General features: G+C 42.7%; 1 protein-coding gene across 1 annotated transcript in view; it reads right to left on the bottom strand.

The window, feature by feature from the left end:
* LOC122805903 (BTB/POZ domain-containing protein 10-like) overlaps window positions 1-17985 on the bottom strand; it is a 460326-nt gene that overhangs the window by 397667 nt on the left and 44674 nt on the right. Inside the window, exon 2 of the mRNA XM_044076147.1 lies at window positions 2898-3000. Within this exon, the coding sequence (XP_043932082.1) occupies window positions 2898-2999 (102 nt within the window). The 5' untranslated portion in view covers window position 3000. The remainder of the gene's footprint in view (window positions 1-2897; window positions 3001-17985) is intronic.

Genomic DNA, 17985 nt, shown 5'->3' with positions numbered 1-17985 from the left:
AGTTGATAAAGTTTATTTATTGATGTGGATTAGTTTACCCTGTAAGTGTACCGATCTCAATGGGCCTTAAGTTAAAAAAAATCATTAGTCTGTCTTTGCAGGTCTAGTGTATATTTGTGCAAAGCAAACTGAAATACCTTGCTGTGGCCATTTTCATCTCAAACAGGGGACATGTACACAGTCATAAAACAGCCATAATTACTGAATACGGATATTTGTGGAGTATGATGGTCATCTCAGTGGCCTTTTATGGTTGAGAGGTTCTGAAATGGGTACTTTAGTCACTACTGATTCGTACAATTTGTTTCAGTGTTTACTAGAAAAAATATTCACAACTACACATTTAAAACACAGTCTAACAAATGCTTCAGTTTTAAGTTGCATTTTTTGTTTAATACAAATCTGGAATCTCAACCAAACACATACATTTATGCATGGTCCTAAGAATGTAAGCAGGGGCGCCCATGGTTCTGAATACAGCCCAGGGCCCAAGCTATACAATCTGCCACTGGCCAGATGCATTTTCAACGAAAGTGAGTTTCAAGGGAAGAAAAGTTTACTGTTGTTTATGCAAAGTCAGTTTTCAATGCGATACTGATTTTGTTTAGCAAATGTCCATCGTGTCTTTGTGCTCTATAACTTGAAATAAAAGTTCTGAATTAATTCAATTCTCTGTAATCAATGTAAAAGTAAAGAAGAAAAAATAGTATGCGCACACACATATTTGAACAGTGTTTATAATTAGGGAATGTTAGCCAAGTAATGAAATGGCTGGGGGGGGGGGGTGCTGGTCCATTACCATACCCAGGGGCCTGTTTGACCATGATCTCGCTCTGGGCATGCCAGTCAGTTTTGAGGTAACTTAACAATAAACATGCACTTCCAAGATGCAAGTTTATGTGGATGTGGGTGGTGTGAGGTTACTCAAGTTTTTGAAAACAGGAATCACTTTGGGCAGAAGTAAATACAGGAGTACATCATGCAATTTGCTGAAATCAGTGCAGTATGGGATGAGAGCATGGGGGCACAAGTTTGCTGCACATCATAATGACAAGGACAGCAGGCCCTTTGCAGACAAGGGCAACTGCTTAAATACACAGAAAAAGGTAAACATCACTCCTACACCTTTAACTAAAGTCTCTAGGAAATTCCACTACAAGACAATACATATGGGCCTCTAACCACAAGAGAAAAAAGCAGCATTATAAGGTAATAAGAAAGGTTACCCAACAATGAGTAGGAAAAATTTACATATAGACTTATGTGAATAAGATGAGCTAACATAGGTAGAGGGGAAGAAGGGAAATGACAGCTAAATAAAGAGGAAAGATCTTGGAATGGGTAAAGCAGGGATTCACAACAGTGCTGCAATCTTCGATAGAAAACTGATGCCATCAAAGGTGAGCACTGTATGGGAAAGACTCTGTCCCTACTATGTCTGAAGGTAATCAAGGATGCACAGGTAGGAATACAAAATATGGAGCTCAGGGAATAAAACCACAGCCAAGAAAGAACCAGATGACTCACTGAAGGCACAAATAACACTACAGGTTAGCAGACTTAAAAGAATACATCATTTAGACTGGGGACAGAGGCAATGAGGATGGTTCAGATACTTCAGACTTACCAGGGTGGACGGTCTACACCACTGGTGACAAGGGAATGGTATGGAGGGAAAGTAGAATGGAAGAAAATGAGCACACAAGATGTTAGGGTGTTAGCATAAGAAAGTAAAGATGAAGATGGACACAACGAGTGCATACCAGTGCAGACGGGAACTAAAGGTAGCAGGAATATGGCACAGAAACAAAATTAACAGCACAGTGCATCACAACGAAAAGCTTTAAAATGTGTTACAGCACACCTTGCAAAGAACAAAAGCCTAGTACTAGAGATGGGCAAGGATCAAGTGCCTGAGAATTTATTATACAAGAGAGGAAGCACTACTTCAGAACACACCTCTCAACCAACCTCTTAGTGCAAGAAATATGGACAAAGCCTGACAAAAAGGGGTCAAAGGTCCAAAAACAGGGACAGATTTAAAAATACTGCTCTTACAAACTTAGAAAGTTAACAGAGTAACAAGGTTTGTTAACATACGTTTTCTGAAGGATTTGAAGTTTTAAACTCAAAAGTCTGTCATTATTTAGTGACTTCAATCCTCACATCCTCCCAGTGATTTGCCAAAAACACACCAATTTTAAGGAATAGCCCAAAAATATTAGGCAATATCTGGACATTCTGCAAAAATCTGGACAACTGAGAGGTATGCTTCAGAATAATGGTCCCATCTAAAAATGAGGAGGAAACCTTTCTTAAGTACACATTGCTGGAAAGGCTGAAAATATGTTTGAATTAAGTACATGGAACTGTTCACCTCACTGCATTCTTGCCAGTTTACCTTTACCATTTTACAAGCTTGTATGAGAAAAATGTAATGATGTAGAAATACTTTTTCCACTACCCATTTACAAATTTTAAATACTGCTCTTACAAACTTAGAAATAAAATATTTTTGTGCACCACTTCAAATTTCTCCATTAAGATTAATCACACTGATCTGTTGCTCCTGCTTTAAAAGATGATTTTCTCCTTTAGCACTACACTTTACTTGTTGAATGACAACTTCCTGAACTACTGTTATGAATGCATGGGGCCATTCATTCTCATACTATCTTTACACTCTCGGCTTTAAAAAAATCCTGCAATTATGAATCTTTCTGCAATACTGCTAGACTTTATCTTAGCTTGTGATGGATACAAATTAACACCCTTTATAAATGGATGAACAAAACCTAAACCATAAGTACACAAACTTTAAGAATGTAGCAGTGTTATCTCCTTCTCAGAATACACATTTCATTACTGTAATATATCTATAGTCTGCAATGCCTTACCAGTATAGCACGAAAGACAGTAGAACTAATTCCCTCTGCAATTTCAAACTCTCCTCTGTTATTTGGTTGTGTGAAGTTGTATTCCCTTCCTAGGCCAAACATTCTGAAAAAAAAGGGAAACAAAGCACTGGTAAAAATCTTAAAATGTGTAACAAATAATTCAATGCTACCTGGTAGCTCCCACTTACAAAGACGCTAAACATTATCATCCCACAAATTAATCCTATCCAGCAGTGGCCAAAATGTGACTCTTCAGCCTCTTTTGTGAAGAACTTCTATCCTACCTCGATATAAAAATAACAAACATGCAGGCAAACAGGTGTTTGGTTTATAAAATGTTTGCCATCCAGTGGTTTCATAAAAACCCTAGGAGAATTACTTGCCTGCTGGAACTTTGAAGCTCTAAAACAAAGAGTGGCAAAACTGCAAAAAATGGCATTTTTTGATTTGCTCTTTCCAGAAGGTGCCGCTGATTCAGAGGTAAAGTATGGAATGAAAGGGTGATTCCCTCAATATGGGGGTGCAAGCACCTTTTTCAAAATTTCAGGTATTCATAACTTTGGACATCAAAACCTCAACATGAAACAGACTTGCTTAGTATTAGTAAATGGAAATGTACTGTGTGTGTTAAGGAATGTCTGAAGAGCATTATGTTTTTGGGACAAACCATGTTCAGTAATGACTTCATTACTTATTCAGAGCAACATTCTTACTGCTGCTTTTAAATACGCCCAGTTTAGCATAATGTTATTTTCAGCTGTGCAAGCTTTTACCTCATTTGGGTAACTAAGCTAATTAACTTCTTTATTTATTTTTACATTTCCTCTTTACCAAAGTACTTTTCACATAAGTAGCACACATGACTGCCCTCAAGTTATTATACTCTCATTGCATAACAGAAGATTAAAATACTTCTCAATGACTTTAAAGTCAGATGTACTTGCTTATGCTGTGAACTTCTACCTAAAGTTCTTATCAAATACAGATGTTGCTAGATAAATCAATAAACCTCAACTTCTCCCTTTCCTTTGTATAGTCCGCAATGAGAATGTCTCTAATTATCAAACATTCTAGTTCTTACAAAGTCATAGCCTCGAGTATCATCCTCATAACGTCTTTGCTGCCAGTCAGAACGCTATCGCTTGATCATTGGTCTGAATGCCTGTCCCGCTGCTGGTTCACCAAGCCATTGCAGATAACTGCCCCCCCCCCCTTTTTTAAACTTTATCTTTTTTATTGTTGCTTGTGGGGTTTTATGTCATCCAAGAAAGGGCAAATGCCAGTCTGGGAAACAGACTCCCCATAAAGACCTCCACAATCAAGTGGCTTTTTTGCTTATGTGCCTCTCACAACCATACAGCCTGTTCCATTTGTCAGGCTTTTGTACTTAAAACTCTTCATAGCAGACTACCTTCTTTGGTGCTTTAACTTGAAAATCAGCATCTTAAGCTTCTTGCAAAAGACACGATGTTGGGTACTTCCCACTCCCAGGGACAGCAGTCAGTGTAGAAGGTGGCCACGGAGCCTAGGCTGGAATCTTCTGCTGTTCAGTCCCTGCTGGACGTCTCTACCTAGGCAATCGAATGCCTGGATGTTCACCCAGCTTTGTCACTAGATTCCCCTATTGCGCCCAGGGTTGGAGGCCAGTAGGGATCAGACTTCAAGTACGTCCGAGGAGGCTTTGCAGACATCAGTTATTAACGCTCGGGAGAAAATATGGCTGATAATTTCGGAGGGGCCTAGGGGTGTTCCTCTGATATTATTCAGAGAACAAACCCCTACTGTAACATCCCTCCACTGGAACAGTAATCAAGGAGCCTCAATCCTCACCACTGGCACCTGAGGGGGGATGCTCACAGAGGATGACAGGTACACACGTATTTCCAGATGCAGCTCTCTGCATCAAGTGAAATTTCCCTTAAGAGCACACAGACCACAGTTAGTCTGGGGCTGGTTTCTCCCTCTTCCTCCAGATCCCTAACAAGACTCCACACTGGCACAGCTAGAGTTGAGATATTGGCTGAGTGACCAAGCCAAGACCCTCAGCCCCCTCTGTTTAACCAGTGCTTCATGTCCCTGCCCAAGTATCAGACACACATACTCTGAGGTTTGATTTACACACACCACACACAACACACACCTAGGAAAGGCTGGCACAGGTTTACTAGCTATTCTCTTTTTTGTCCAGACTATAAGGTAGTTTTCACTGCCACCAGTCACTGCCAGCTACCTTAAGGCCCTTACCAAAGGATGTTCAATCTCATTGTGTAATATTAATATTAAACACAGATGGTAGTTTGACCAAGAGCAAGACTAGTAGGATTGGCCCACACAGTGTCACCAAATCAATATGCAAGTACTCTCAAAACTTAAAATATCTCTACACAGATCAGCCACAATGAAAGGTTTAAATATATTTAATAATAAATAATAAAAGAAAAAGAAATACTCAATATACATTTACAGTGACATCACAGTTCAAAACCACAGGAAATATTTAAAACATTGCAGGACAGTCTCAAACAAATAAAAAAATATCTAAACTAAGCTTTACTATATTCCTGACTGTATTGTATCTAAGAGAATTATACTATTCCCTAGTAACTTACTATTAGAGCAAGGCATATGTGGTGAATGGTTCTTGTTCTTAGGTCCAAGACAGAATGCAGAATACTTTATCTCACTAAGAGGCTTCTCAAAATATCATCCAAAACATTACTGCTGGGATAGCTTGCAGAATGACATTCTTTCTGGCGATCCGACTTCTAGTTCTCATGCAAACCCCCATTGCTGAAGCTGGCAGTATTTAAAATGTACCTGTAAAACACTCATACAAGGGTTTATGCTCATTTCTTTGGCAGATGCTGGAAGTCATAAAACAATTACATTCATTCATGCATCCAAAGTAGCAATTAGCTCACCCTAAAGACAACACAGAAAGCTTCCTAGTACAGAGTTTGTCTCTCTAGCCACATTGAAACATCTTTATGGTGTAGCCTATAAAGTAATTTAACTTCAGATATTTTTCTAAGGTTTGCTAGACCGAGGCTAAACTCCTGTATTCCATTTTCCACTTTTAAAATATATACATCTTTAAACAGCTGCAATAGTGCATGTACATTTCTGTTCTCTTCTAGTAAGACACACTGTGGATATATTTTAAACATAGCACTTTACAATTAACTTTTCAACACAAACTTCTGTACAAAGCAGACTGATATACACATGATAAACAGTTCCAATACATTTTTAACGCAAGTATCTTGTAATAAATTAATTTGATATTCACAAACAAAATAATTACCTACAAAATTCCAGCTAGCTGTGCTGGCAGTAACTCCTTTCGTCACACTTCTTTCCCCCCTTCGAAGCCTCAACTTAGTTTTTCAAGTGACTCTTGAGAAACGCTGCTTAAGAAGGATAAGCCTATCTGGAAATACATTACCCCATACCCTGTCTTGAGATCCCAGCTGCCTTGGCATTGCTGACCCCAGTACAGTGCTGCGTTGCCATATCACGTGACAGTGCAGCACTGTACTGGGGTCAGCACAGTGCTGCACTATTATATCACATGCCTGCAATCCTAGGCTCCACCATAGTAACTTGGGATTTTGCTGACTGGCTTGCTCAGACTCCTCCTGCATTCTACTGCAAATTCTTAGCACAAGGGCATCTCTTTCATGGTAAGTTTTCATTATGTTAACATGTTACAGTTTGTGCCCCTGCCTTCTGCCCAGCAGTTCTACCATGTAGTTAACATAACGAACCTTCCTTACCACTTTGAAGGGTCCCTCCCAAACTGCCTGCAGCTTATTACTGACAGGAATGAGAACCATAACCTGCTGTCTCACAGCATATTCTCCAGCTCGAGCATTCCTGTCATACCAGACATTTTCCTGCTGCTGGGCTTCTGACAGGTTCTCCTGGGACAAGCACATAAGTTCCCTGAGCCGTGCCCAGAGGTTTAGGCCACAACAGACTCCTAGTAGGATTCACACACACACACACACACACGCACACACACATGCACGCACACACACATGCACGCACACACACATGCACGCACACACTTCACAAATCAGATCTAGAGGTCCTCTCACCCTATGCCCATACAGCAACTCAAAATGTAAAAAAAAACTATGGATTCCTGGGGAACCTCTCTGTAAGCAAATAGACGGGGCAAATATTTGTCCCACTGGTCTGCAAATGCCTGTAGCATCGTCTTGAGTGTACAGTTTAACCTCTCAACAAGACCATTAGTCTGGGGATGGTAGGGGGTAGTCTTTAGGTGCTTCACCACACAGTACTTCCACAGACAAGCCAGCAGGTCTGCCATGAAATTGGCACCTCTGTCAGTATTTCTTTTGGGAAACCTACCCTGCTGAAAATCTCAAAAGCATTTGCCACCTTTTCTGCCTCAGTGGAGGACAATGCCACTGCCTCAGGGTATCGCCTCAGGGTATCTGGTATGATAATCTACTATCACTAGGAAACATTTCTTCCCTGTGGACCTTGGGGTAGTCATAGGCCCACAATATGCATAGCTACCCTATGAAATGGCTCCTCAAATCACAGGCAAAGGCATCAAAAGGAGCTTTTCACCCTGTCTCGCCTACCTTTTGGCACTGTTCACAGGTCCTGCAGTAACCTGTTACATCTCTAGAAACTCCAGGCCAATAAAAGTTCTGCACAATACATCTGTTGGTATGCTTTATGCCCATATGATCTGCAAAGGAAATATCAGGGCTAGGGCTAGGAGTGCCAGATGGTAGGCTCTACGCACTACCAACTGCTGCATTCTGTCACTCTCTAGCCCTCCCTCAGGGGTCCACTCTCTATACAGTAACTCTTTGTCCCAGTATACAGATTCCCCTTTCCCTTGAAAATCAGGTGCCTCACTGGCTACCTCTCTCAGGTCTTGTAATGTAGGGTCTGAGAGCTGAGCCAGTCTTAATCTATCCGTAACCCTTCCCAGCTGCCCCTTCCACAGGAAGTCTGGTATTCTCTAACAGCAATGCCTCACTGTTAGCCTGTGTTCTGCTACTCACCTCTGCCCTTGCAGTCACTCTGTCCAGGAGAACATCAGTACCAAACAAGCAACTGTGGCTCACCTTCAGTCTCACTACTACAGGGTAGCTCCCTCCCTGAAGTAACCACCTCACCAGTCCTGGCTACAAGTGTGCAGCCTGTCTGGGTCTCCCCCAGGCTACCAGACCCACATACCTGTCTCTAAGCCTAACTGTGTGTAACTGCATGCATACAGGGTACTACATCATCAAATCATTCCCTATCTGAACATCTGTAGGGATATCCTCAAACACACCTACTTGCTGGCTTCCCTTTCCACCCTTACAGTCAAGGTGAACCCTAGCCAAAGGTATATGGAATGGGGTCCCTCCTAAAGCTCTGACTGGAGTTGACTGCCCAAGCAAGAAGTACTCCTCTTTAACCATTGCAGGCTTCACAATGGTTAGGTCAGAGACTGTCTCTCAGCGATGGCTTCCTTCCCATTCACCAAGACAGGATACAACCTCTTGTGGTAGTCTGGTACCCTTGTTGTCTCGAGACACCTTACAGCTGGCATTCTGTCACTCCTGCTTGCCAGCTCTCCCATATTTTGTTCCCCCACCTTGCCTCCATAGACATCTATATGATACATGGCTCCACTGGTTGTACTTAAAACATTTAACTCTTGGTCCGGGATGTATACCTGGACTAGTGGCTTCCCCTGCTACTGGTGGACTCTGTTGGGGCAGTCTGGGCTTCCCACCATGGGTTCCCTCAGACCCATGAGCAGGACTGGGTGTCCCTTTCCTGTACAGTGATGCCCTGCTTCCTAGGTATAGGTCTTCCTTCTTCCCCAACTCATCTGCAGTATTGTATTGTCTATCTGCTAACCAGATTCTCATGTCCTCAAGCAAAGTGCGAAGGGCTTGTTCCCTTATCAAAAGGTCTGTCAGCCCTTTGAAAGTGGTGACCTGACATCCACTCACCCACCTATGAAAATAAGTGCTTAGTTCAGCAATATATTCTCACACTTTCATATGCCTTGCGCCTATGCTCACTACATGTTTTTCTATAAGCTTCACGGGTTTGCTTAAATTATAATACTGTTAAAAACTGTCTTTTAGAATGTTTTAAGTTAATCAGCAACAGACAATTTAGAAATAACAGTTGCAGATTTACCCATGGAGTAAGGAGGGGGTCAGGAACCGTATCCAGAACCCTTGGTCAACATTACACTGTTTACATACCCTTTCAAACATATGAATGAAATTATCAAAATTATTCCCCTCTGTAAACTGTGGAAGAAATTTACTGACCTTTGTTGCTTCTGGGGTTCGGTTACTCCCTTCCCCATTACCACCATGACTCCGGTGAAGAGTTGGCATCTCCTTCTCATGTTGCCTCTGCCTCTCATTCTCCTCAGCTTCCAGACGTCTCAGTCTCTCTTCTCCTTCTATTTCCATTTGTTTCTCCTGCTGGAGTCTCACTGCTGATTCTATTCCCAACCGTTTGGCCTCCAATTCAAGTCTCTAACTCCAGATGGATTTTTAAGTCCTCTGTAGAAAGGTTGAACGGTCCATTTTCTGTGAGTTGTACATTTCCAAGGCCAGCCTGTTGTCTTCCTGATTGCTGGTCTGTGATGGTGCTGTGTCCAAGGCTGCAATAATTTCTGCTTTAGTCAGGTTAACATGAACCAGTCCCCTTAGCCTGGCACATCAGCCAACTGGCTCCTTGTTAGCTTGCCATATTCCTCTGCTGACATGCTTGCCTGCTCTCCCTGACTAACTAAGCTAACAAAAAAAAAAAATTGTGATATGAAACTCAATGTTCACTGTGTGGCTGACAAGAGTACAAACAACTTCCTTAGTGACCACTGTTTACAGGCTACAGGAATTCAATATCCACACCACTGAATCAAAATATGTAGATCACTACTACAAGTCAATTAATATGTGATGTGGACATCCCACCACTGTCAACCAATTAATATGAGACGCCCAAACACTGGCCCAGTAATCAAGGAGCCTCAATCCTCACCACTGGCAACAGTGGGGGGCATACACAATGGGAGGATGACAAGTACACACATAGTAAATTGCAATTTCCCTTAGGAGCACGCAGAGATTAGTCTGGGGTTGGTTTCTCCCTTCTCCTCCAGATCCACAATAAAATCCCCACTGGCACTGCAATAGGGTTGACATCTCAGATGAGTGGCCAGACCAAGATCTCCAGAACCCTCTCTGTCCAACCAGTGCTTCGTGCCCCTGCCGAAGTAGCTCTCACACACAGTGAGATTTGACTTAAACACACACACAAACACACACAAACACACACAAACACACACAAACACACACAAACACACACAAACACACACAAACACACACAAACACACACAAACACACACAAACACACACAAACACACACAAACACACTCTCTCTTTCCTAGGAAAGGCTGGCACAGGTTTACTAGTTATGCCCCAGTTATGCCCCCCCCTTCTTCCCAGACTATTTCCACTGCCACCAGCCACTAGCCACTCTTTATCAGCTACTTTAAAGCCCTTAACAAAGGGTGTCCAATCCTGCTGTGTAATGTTACTATCAATCCAAATGTCAGTTTGACCACGTGCAAGGCTATTTAGGAGTGGCCGGTACAATCTCAAATAGATATATGCAACTACTCTAAGAGCTTAAATATCTCTAAACAAACCATCCACAATTAAAAGGTTTAAATATATTTAATAATAAATAATAAACAAACAAGACAATACTCCATAATATGTTACATCAGAGTTCAAAATCACAAGAAATATTTAAAACATTGCACGTCTCAAAATCAAGAAAACATCTAAGCTACACTTTACTATATTCCTGTCTGAATCTAAAAGAGTTACTATGCCTTAAATTCTTACAACAAGGCAAGCACAGAAGGTGGTGATGAGTGGATGTTTTTGTTAGGTCAAAGATAAAATACAAAATGCACAGTCTCACTCTGAGAGAGTTCTTAAATTAATATCAAATACTACTGCTGGGTTAACTTGGATGACATCACTTTTTGTCACCTTACTTCAGCTCCCAAGCTAAACCCCCTTTGTCAGAAACTGACAGACTTTTAGCATCTCTCTGTGAAAAATACATCTCTCTCAGATGTTTGCAGATCCTGGAAGTCATAAAACAATAAAACACTTCTACATCTTAAACCATTACTTCTCTTTCAAGACAATACAACAAACTTCTAGCTCTAGACATTGTGTCTGTTACTGCACTGAAATGGAGAGATAACATCTCTTATTACGTGGTTATGAAACTATTTCAACTATTTTCTCTGAATGTTTTTTTAAGTTAACCTCCTGTGTTCCAGTTTCCATTACATATATACATCTAAACAGTCACAATAGTGCAGGTACATTCCTGTTCTATTCTAATAGGGCATGCTGTGGTTACATTTTATCTCAGTACTTTACACACACTTCTCTATAAATCGAATCAATATTCACAAATGACAGGGAATTATTTATAAAATTCCAGATAGCTGGGATGGCAGTATTTCACCTATGTCACAGCAATCTCCATTATAATCATTCCCTCCTCTCTACTGGGCAGGGGTCCTGGATAAATCTCTGGTATTTTCAAACACACTACTTATTCCACCTTTTGTTCTGTGAGAAAGTCCTTTGGTGGGGCGGAAAAGCACAGTCTGATTGAAGACAGGGTCTTGCCTTCTTACTTGCTTTTGGTAAGAGTTTCATTCACTTTATGTTTTAATAGGGTTGAATGAAATGGGGCATTAGTGGAAGGCTTCAAGACCTCCTTTATTAAGTCATACAGGCACAACAATGCATGCATGCAAATATCAGTGCCAGTGCCTGCTGCCCTGGTCATAACATCAGCTGCACTGTAAAGCAGAAGCTTAACTGAAAAGTTAAATTGAGACTTGCAGATTTCTGGATGTCAGCAAGTAGATTAACCAAGAGGGATTTTGTCAGCTCTTTTGTCAAGCCCTCTGAAAGAGACTCATGGAAGCAAAGTAATTCAGTGCTCAAGTCGTTGAAGCACATGCCTGTTGTCCAAATCTGTCCAAAGCCCTCTATTCTTTTTTTTTTTTTTTGAGGGGGGGGGGTTAACAGATGAGCTCCTTTCTGTGCCTACTGCAACCCTTGTTCCAGTGTGACCTAGTTCCAGGTGCTTCCAACATCTTATCAGGTTTGCATGGGATTGGCTCCATCACACTTCCAGGCCTGCTGAGAAACTAAATCTATTAGCTCATCAGAGGGCAGAACCACCCAGAAGGTAGAAGAACAAAGCCCAGAACACTCGAGGAATGACTCCTCCTCAGGAACTGGTGGACCAACCCCCACTTTGTCTCATCAATTCTAGAACGTCTCCAAAGGAGAAGTCTTCTAGAGGGGATCATTGGGAGCCCTCCTTCTCAAAGAGATCTGTCTTCAGTGATCGACTCTGAAGAGGAGAGAAATGTCTCTTCTTACAAGTCTATTTCTTAAAATCCGCCTCCCCTGTGTGGGCTTCTGGCAAGGTTCAGAATAAAAAGGAGGATTTCACCTAGTAAGAACCCCTGAGGCCGAAGGAGGCAGACTGTCCCCGATCAGGATGAGTGGACAGAGACTGGATCCACAGGAGTTTGGGACAGAACAGAGTGTGTTGCAGACAGCTCATCTCTTGCCCTGGAAAGAGCCCTCTCAAAAACCGAAGAAAAGTGTCATGGAGGGAGCAGCTACCCAACCTTCTAGGAGAATGAGTAGGGTACCATCAGCACCAACCCAACCCACCGCAGAGGCGAACACGTATTCCAGACTATCAAGTGGCAAGGCACCAAGGGGATGGAATAGATCCAAAAAATTTTCAAATTGATGCCAACCCCTGTGCCATGGCTCCAGTGCTTCAGCTCCGAGACTCATGCAAATCTGACAAAGCCAGACTAAAGAGAAAAAAGGAAACCAATAAGGAAAGGAGTACTGTACTCTCAGAACCAACCTGACTACAGTTTGTAAGGTAAAGTAAACACCTTAACCATTATGCCAACCTCCCGCCAGTGCTGAGCTGTCACACACTGAGGAACTGAGGGGAAAGAGACAGATCTGAAAATGTTAGAGATGACCCCTGGGCCTCAGCACCAGCACTGTGGCTCAGTCTCATCCCAATCAGACTCTGAGTCGAGAGAGTAAAAGAAACCAGAGTTGGCTGCGGTGGTGCTGCTCTAACTGGGCATACTCTAATCTGTGATTTATACGTCATACCCTGCACAGCTTTCATGTTAAGAGAGAGACAGGGAGGCTAAAGCAATGCAACAGTCAATGCTACGAAAGTAAAACTGTATGTCCTTTCCCGTAAATAAAACCATACCAAAATAAGGGGATGTATGGAAGGAGCAGCAGTGTTCAAACATCTCCTGTTATGGTTAATGTTATGATAAACTAAATTACACGGCTCTAATGTTCGTCATTATGATCACTACTGCAATAGCCTTAGAGTAACACTGTATGCGAAAGCTTAGACTTACTGAGAAGAGAAACGAGGAGGGTTTGTGAGCCCCTGCATAATGGTCCGAGACCTGCACAGAACAATTTGCTACTTTCACAACACTTCTAGAATTCATTTGTTTTCCAAAAAGTCACAGATGAAGCAAAGGCCCTGACGTAATGAGTTTTGACCCTGCCTGGAATTGCCTTGAATAGCATGAGGCACCCACTTAGACACAATAAGCTTAGACACAGGTTGACATTTTTTTCTTTTACCTTCACATGAAATGGACAAGAGTTCCTGAATCAGCTTAGTTTCTGCTACTCCTGAATCAGCTTAGTTTCTGCTACTCCTTTCTCTCTCTCCTTTCTCTCTTTCAAAAACTGTATTTGTGTTTTTTCTTACTTTATTTAGCTCTTGCGTCATCTTAAAAGTACTCAATTGTATTTATTACTGCTTGGTGTAACTCATTGTAAGCCTTTTAGTTTAAGCACCTGGGCTTCAGACCAGTTTTACATTAGGAAGGTTTGTGGTCTGCACTGTAGTGGCAGAACAGGTAGCTTACATCCTTCTAAGTTGGGAACTGCTGATTGAGGGCTCAGTGTCTTAATTCTGGTTTAAGCACTTGGGCTTGAGGCCAGTTATTTTACATTAAGAGGGTTCGTGTTCTGCACTCTTGTGGGAAGAGAGGCTGGACTCTGTCCTTCTGAGCTGGGAATTTCTGGTTAAAGCTTATAGTGCCTGCATATTTGAACTGCTTCTTACTGAAATTGGTACACCTCGTTTGCTGTAGCATAGACTAGATCCAGACCTGCTGTATCTAGCTTTGTTTGTATAACTTGAGCACTAATCCAGGCATTTTTTAAAGTATTCAGTTGTATTTATTACTGCTGGTAGTAACTTGATTAAAGTGTAGCTATCATTTCTAAGCCTTTTGGATTAAGCACTTGGGCTTCAGACCAGTTGTTTTACATTAGGAAGGTTTGTGGCCTGCACTGTGGTGGCAGGACAGGCAGCTTACATCCTTCTAGGTTAGGAACTGCTGATTGAGAGCTCAGTGTCTGTTATTCTAAAAGTGTATTAGTTCTGGTTTAAGCAATTGGGCTTCAGGCCAGTTATTTTACGTTAGGAAGGATTGCGGTCTGCACTCTTGTGGGAGGACAGGCTGGACTCTGCCCTTCTGAGCAGGGAATATCTGGTTAAAGGCTTATAGTGCCTGCATATTCTAACTGTTTCTTACTGAAATTGGTACACCTTGTTTGCTGTAGCATAGACTAGATCCAGGCCTGCTGAATCTAGCTTTATTTGTATGCTTGTTGTTTGTTTATTTCCCTGAAACGCTAATTCCACCTAAAATGCGGCCTTTTAGCACTTCTGTGGATCCCTAGTGATAGCTGTATTGCTTACTGTACTTATTTCCTTGTTTCACTTGTAAGAAAGTTACTGTTTGTCGTTTTTGCATTTAGGTTACCTGTAACACATTGCATTTAAGTTACCTGGCACTTGCTCACTAAAGCAATTATATAAGTCAGCTCTAAAAAAATTAAAAGCACTACACCCTCACAAACTCCCCTTGAGTACCTTGTTCCCCATTGGCCCTTTTTTTCAATTATAAAGGAATTCCCAATACTATTCTAGCATGTCCAAAGGTCAGTTGTCAATCTCCTCTCCGGTCCAGCAGGTGAATCTGGGAATCTTGAGGCAATGTTACAACTGCCTCATGTACACAGACAACCCTCTCCTCCTCCCAACAAATTCCAACACATGTGAGAGATGCAACCATATAGCCAAACTGGAGGCTAAGCTCTCTCAACTCAGTACTGGCGTAACCAGTCAGGAGGAGAAGGAAACCACACTCACTACAATTCCAGTCTCACATAGACCTACCACGACAACAAACCAAACACATAAACACACAAAAACATACTCGGAGGCTCTAAATAAAAATCTGCCTAAGCAGCACAGACCTCCAAAGCAGACACCCAAGCAACCGCTACCCCAAAACAAAACACGTGCAACACATAACTCACAAAGCCAGTGTGCCTAACAGTCACAGCCCTTAAGGCTAAACAACACACCTGATACACTTGTAATAGGTGACTATCATCAGGCACACTGACGTCCCGCTCACCAGGCTGAACAAGGAGAGGGTCACGGTGAGCTGCCTGTCGGGCGCTATGATCCGCCACATAACACAAGCACTCAGGTCACTCCAAGGCAAGTACAAATACGACTCAGTCATTGTCCATGCTGGCGTGAATGACCTGAGACGTATCTCCCTGGACTACATGAAAAGAGACATAGAGGAGCTCTCTGAGCATGTAGCCCAGGCCGGTATGACCCTGACCTTGAGTAGCATCTTACCCTCACCAAGAATGATGCCACAATATGAAGACAAGATGATCATGTTGGTGTCACTCAAAGAGGATCCAATGCCTGTCAGCCTGGGATGACATGCTAAACAAGCCACGATGCCTCGCTAGGGACGGCTTGCACCTGTCACCCCTGGGCTTTCGGATATTGGCAAAGGCTCTTGCTACCCCCATAGTGCCTTTTTTAGGCAAGGCTCAAAAGACAAACCCACCTCCATAGGTATCACAAGGGATAAGAAACTAAGAGTAATGCTACTCAACGCCAGAAGTCTAAACCTCAAGATGCACGCACTTGAAACTCTCCTTAGCATGGAGAACATCAATATCTGTGCAGTAACAGAAACCTGGTTCAAGGCTCCTGAGAGCACCCCAGCACTACCAGGTTATACCTCATACCATGCTTTTCGCCCCAAAACTTGGACCGAACCACAAAAGGAGGGGAGTATCAATATTCACAAAGATACCCACACCTCCAGGTTGGTGGCACAGCACGAAGCATCAGAGACTATCCATGTGCAACTAACTGTGGGTAAAACTGCCTTCCAGTTTATAGCCTGCTACAGACCACCCTCCCAAACACAGGAACCCCACTTGGCCTTCCTGAGAATACTGGAAAATATGAAGGTCTCTCCAAACACCATTATATTGGGCTTACTTCAACTACCCAAACATAGACTGGGAGCATTACTCTAGCTCCAACACCCTAGCCCAAAGGTTCCTAGAATTTATAAACTCAAATGCTATGGAACAACTTGTTACCACTCCCACAAGAGGGGAAAACATACTGGACCTGATCATCACCAACATGGGGACACTATGCTCCAGACCAGAAGTGTATCCCTCACTGGTAAGATCAGACCATAAACTAATCTCACTGGATATTCACATCCCGACCCCACCCCTGCCCAGAAAACCACAGTGAAAAACTTCTCTAAAGCAAATTTCACACCTCAAAACCGAGGCGAAATCCTTCAAAGCCCCGGCCTGTGGAAAATACGGCCCAGACCGCAGAATCCTTTATAAACGCATTCTATGAACACCTTCAGGAATGCATGGATCATGCAATCCCAAATAAAACCAAGACCCAATCCTCCAAAGGCAGACGTCCTGTCTGGTGGACCCCAGCCATAAACAAACTATACAATAGAAGGAGGAAGCTAATACATGATAGAGCAAAATCCCAAAAAGGGAAGGCATCTCTGATCAGTATTAGCAAAAAACTACGGGCACTCATAAAATCGTCTAAGGCCAGCTTCGAGAGAAAAATTGCACAGGACACTAAGGATAATCACAAGGCTTTGTTTAGTTATGTTAGGAACCTGGGTAGGAATTCCCAGATATGCTCAGAATTAGTCCAAAATGACAAAAAATACACCGAGCCCACAGACATTGCCAACATCCTAGCTGACCGGTTCAGTGCAAACTTCTCCCCCTCTCCCCACCAAAAGGGCAAATATCTATCCCAACAGAGTGCTGCCCCCCTGACATCTCAGATGCTCAGGTAAGAGCCGCCCTCTCCAAAGCAAAAAAAACACAGCATCAATGGGACCAGATGGTGTCCCGGGCTGCGTCCTACATAACTCCAAGAAGAGCTAAACCCAAACATAAAACTACTATTCAATCTTAGCCTTACTACAGGATATGTACCCAAAGAGTGGCGTACAGCAACAGTGGTCCCTCTCCACAAAGGTGGTGCCTCAACGGATCCTGGAAACTATCACCCCATAAGCCTGACTAGCTTGGTCTGCAAAGCTATGGAAAGGATCATCATGGACCTCATAAATAAAGATATTGGGGACCTACAGACACTGGATCCTACCCAGTTTGGCTTTGTTAAGGGCAGATCCTGCCTCTTAAACCTGGTCGATTTCTTTGAAACAGTCACCAAGGCCATTGACGAGGGGAAGGTGGTCCACACAGCCTACCTGGACCTCGCAAAAGCCTTCGATAAAATACCCCACTCGGTCATTATAGATAAGCTCACCAGCTTAAATATAAACCCCTATGTCACTAGATGGGTTGCAAACTGGCTCAAGGACAGAACCCACATGGTTAGAATTGCTGGAGCCATGTCAGACTCCAAACCAGTTACAAGTGGCGTCCCACAAGGCTCAGTCCTGGGACCTCTCTTGTTCGGTATATATTTCTCGGAGGTACAGGCCAACACAGAAGGACTGTGGCTGACCAAGTTCGCAGATGACTGCAAACTGGGTGCCATAATCAACTCTCCAGCC

The sequence above is a fragment of the Protopterus annectens genome, chromosome 7.part0 (genome assembly GCF_019279795.1).
Source record: "Protopterus annectens isolate FY-2018-M chromosome 7.part0, PAN1.0, whole genome shotgun sequence".
NCBI lineage: Eukaryota > Metazoa > Chordata > Ceratodontiformes > Protopteridae > Protopterus > Protopterus annectens.
Note: the sequence above shows the minus strand (reverse complement) of the source record. Positions and strands in the feature narration are given on the sequence as shown.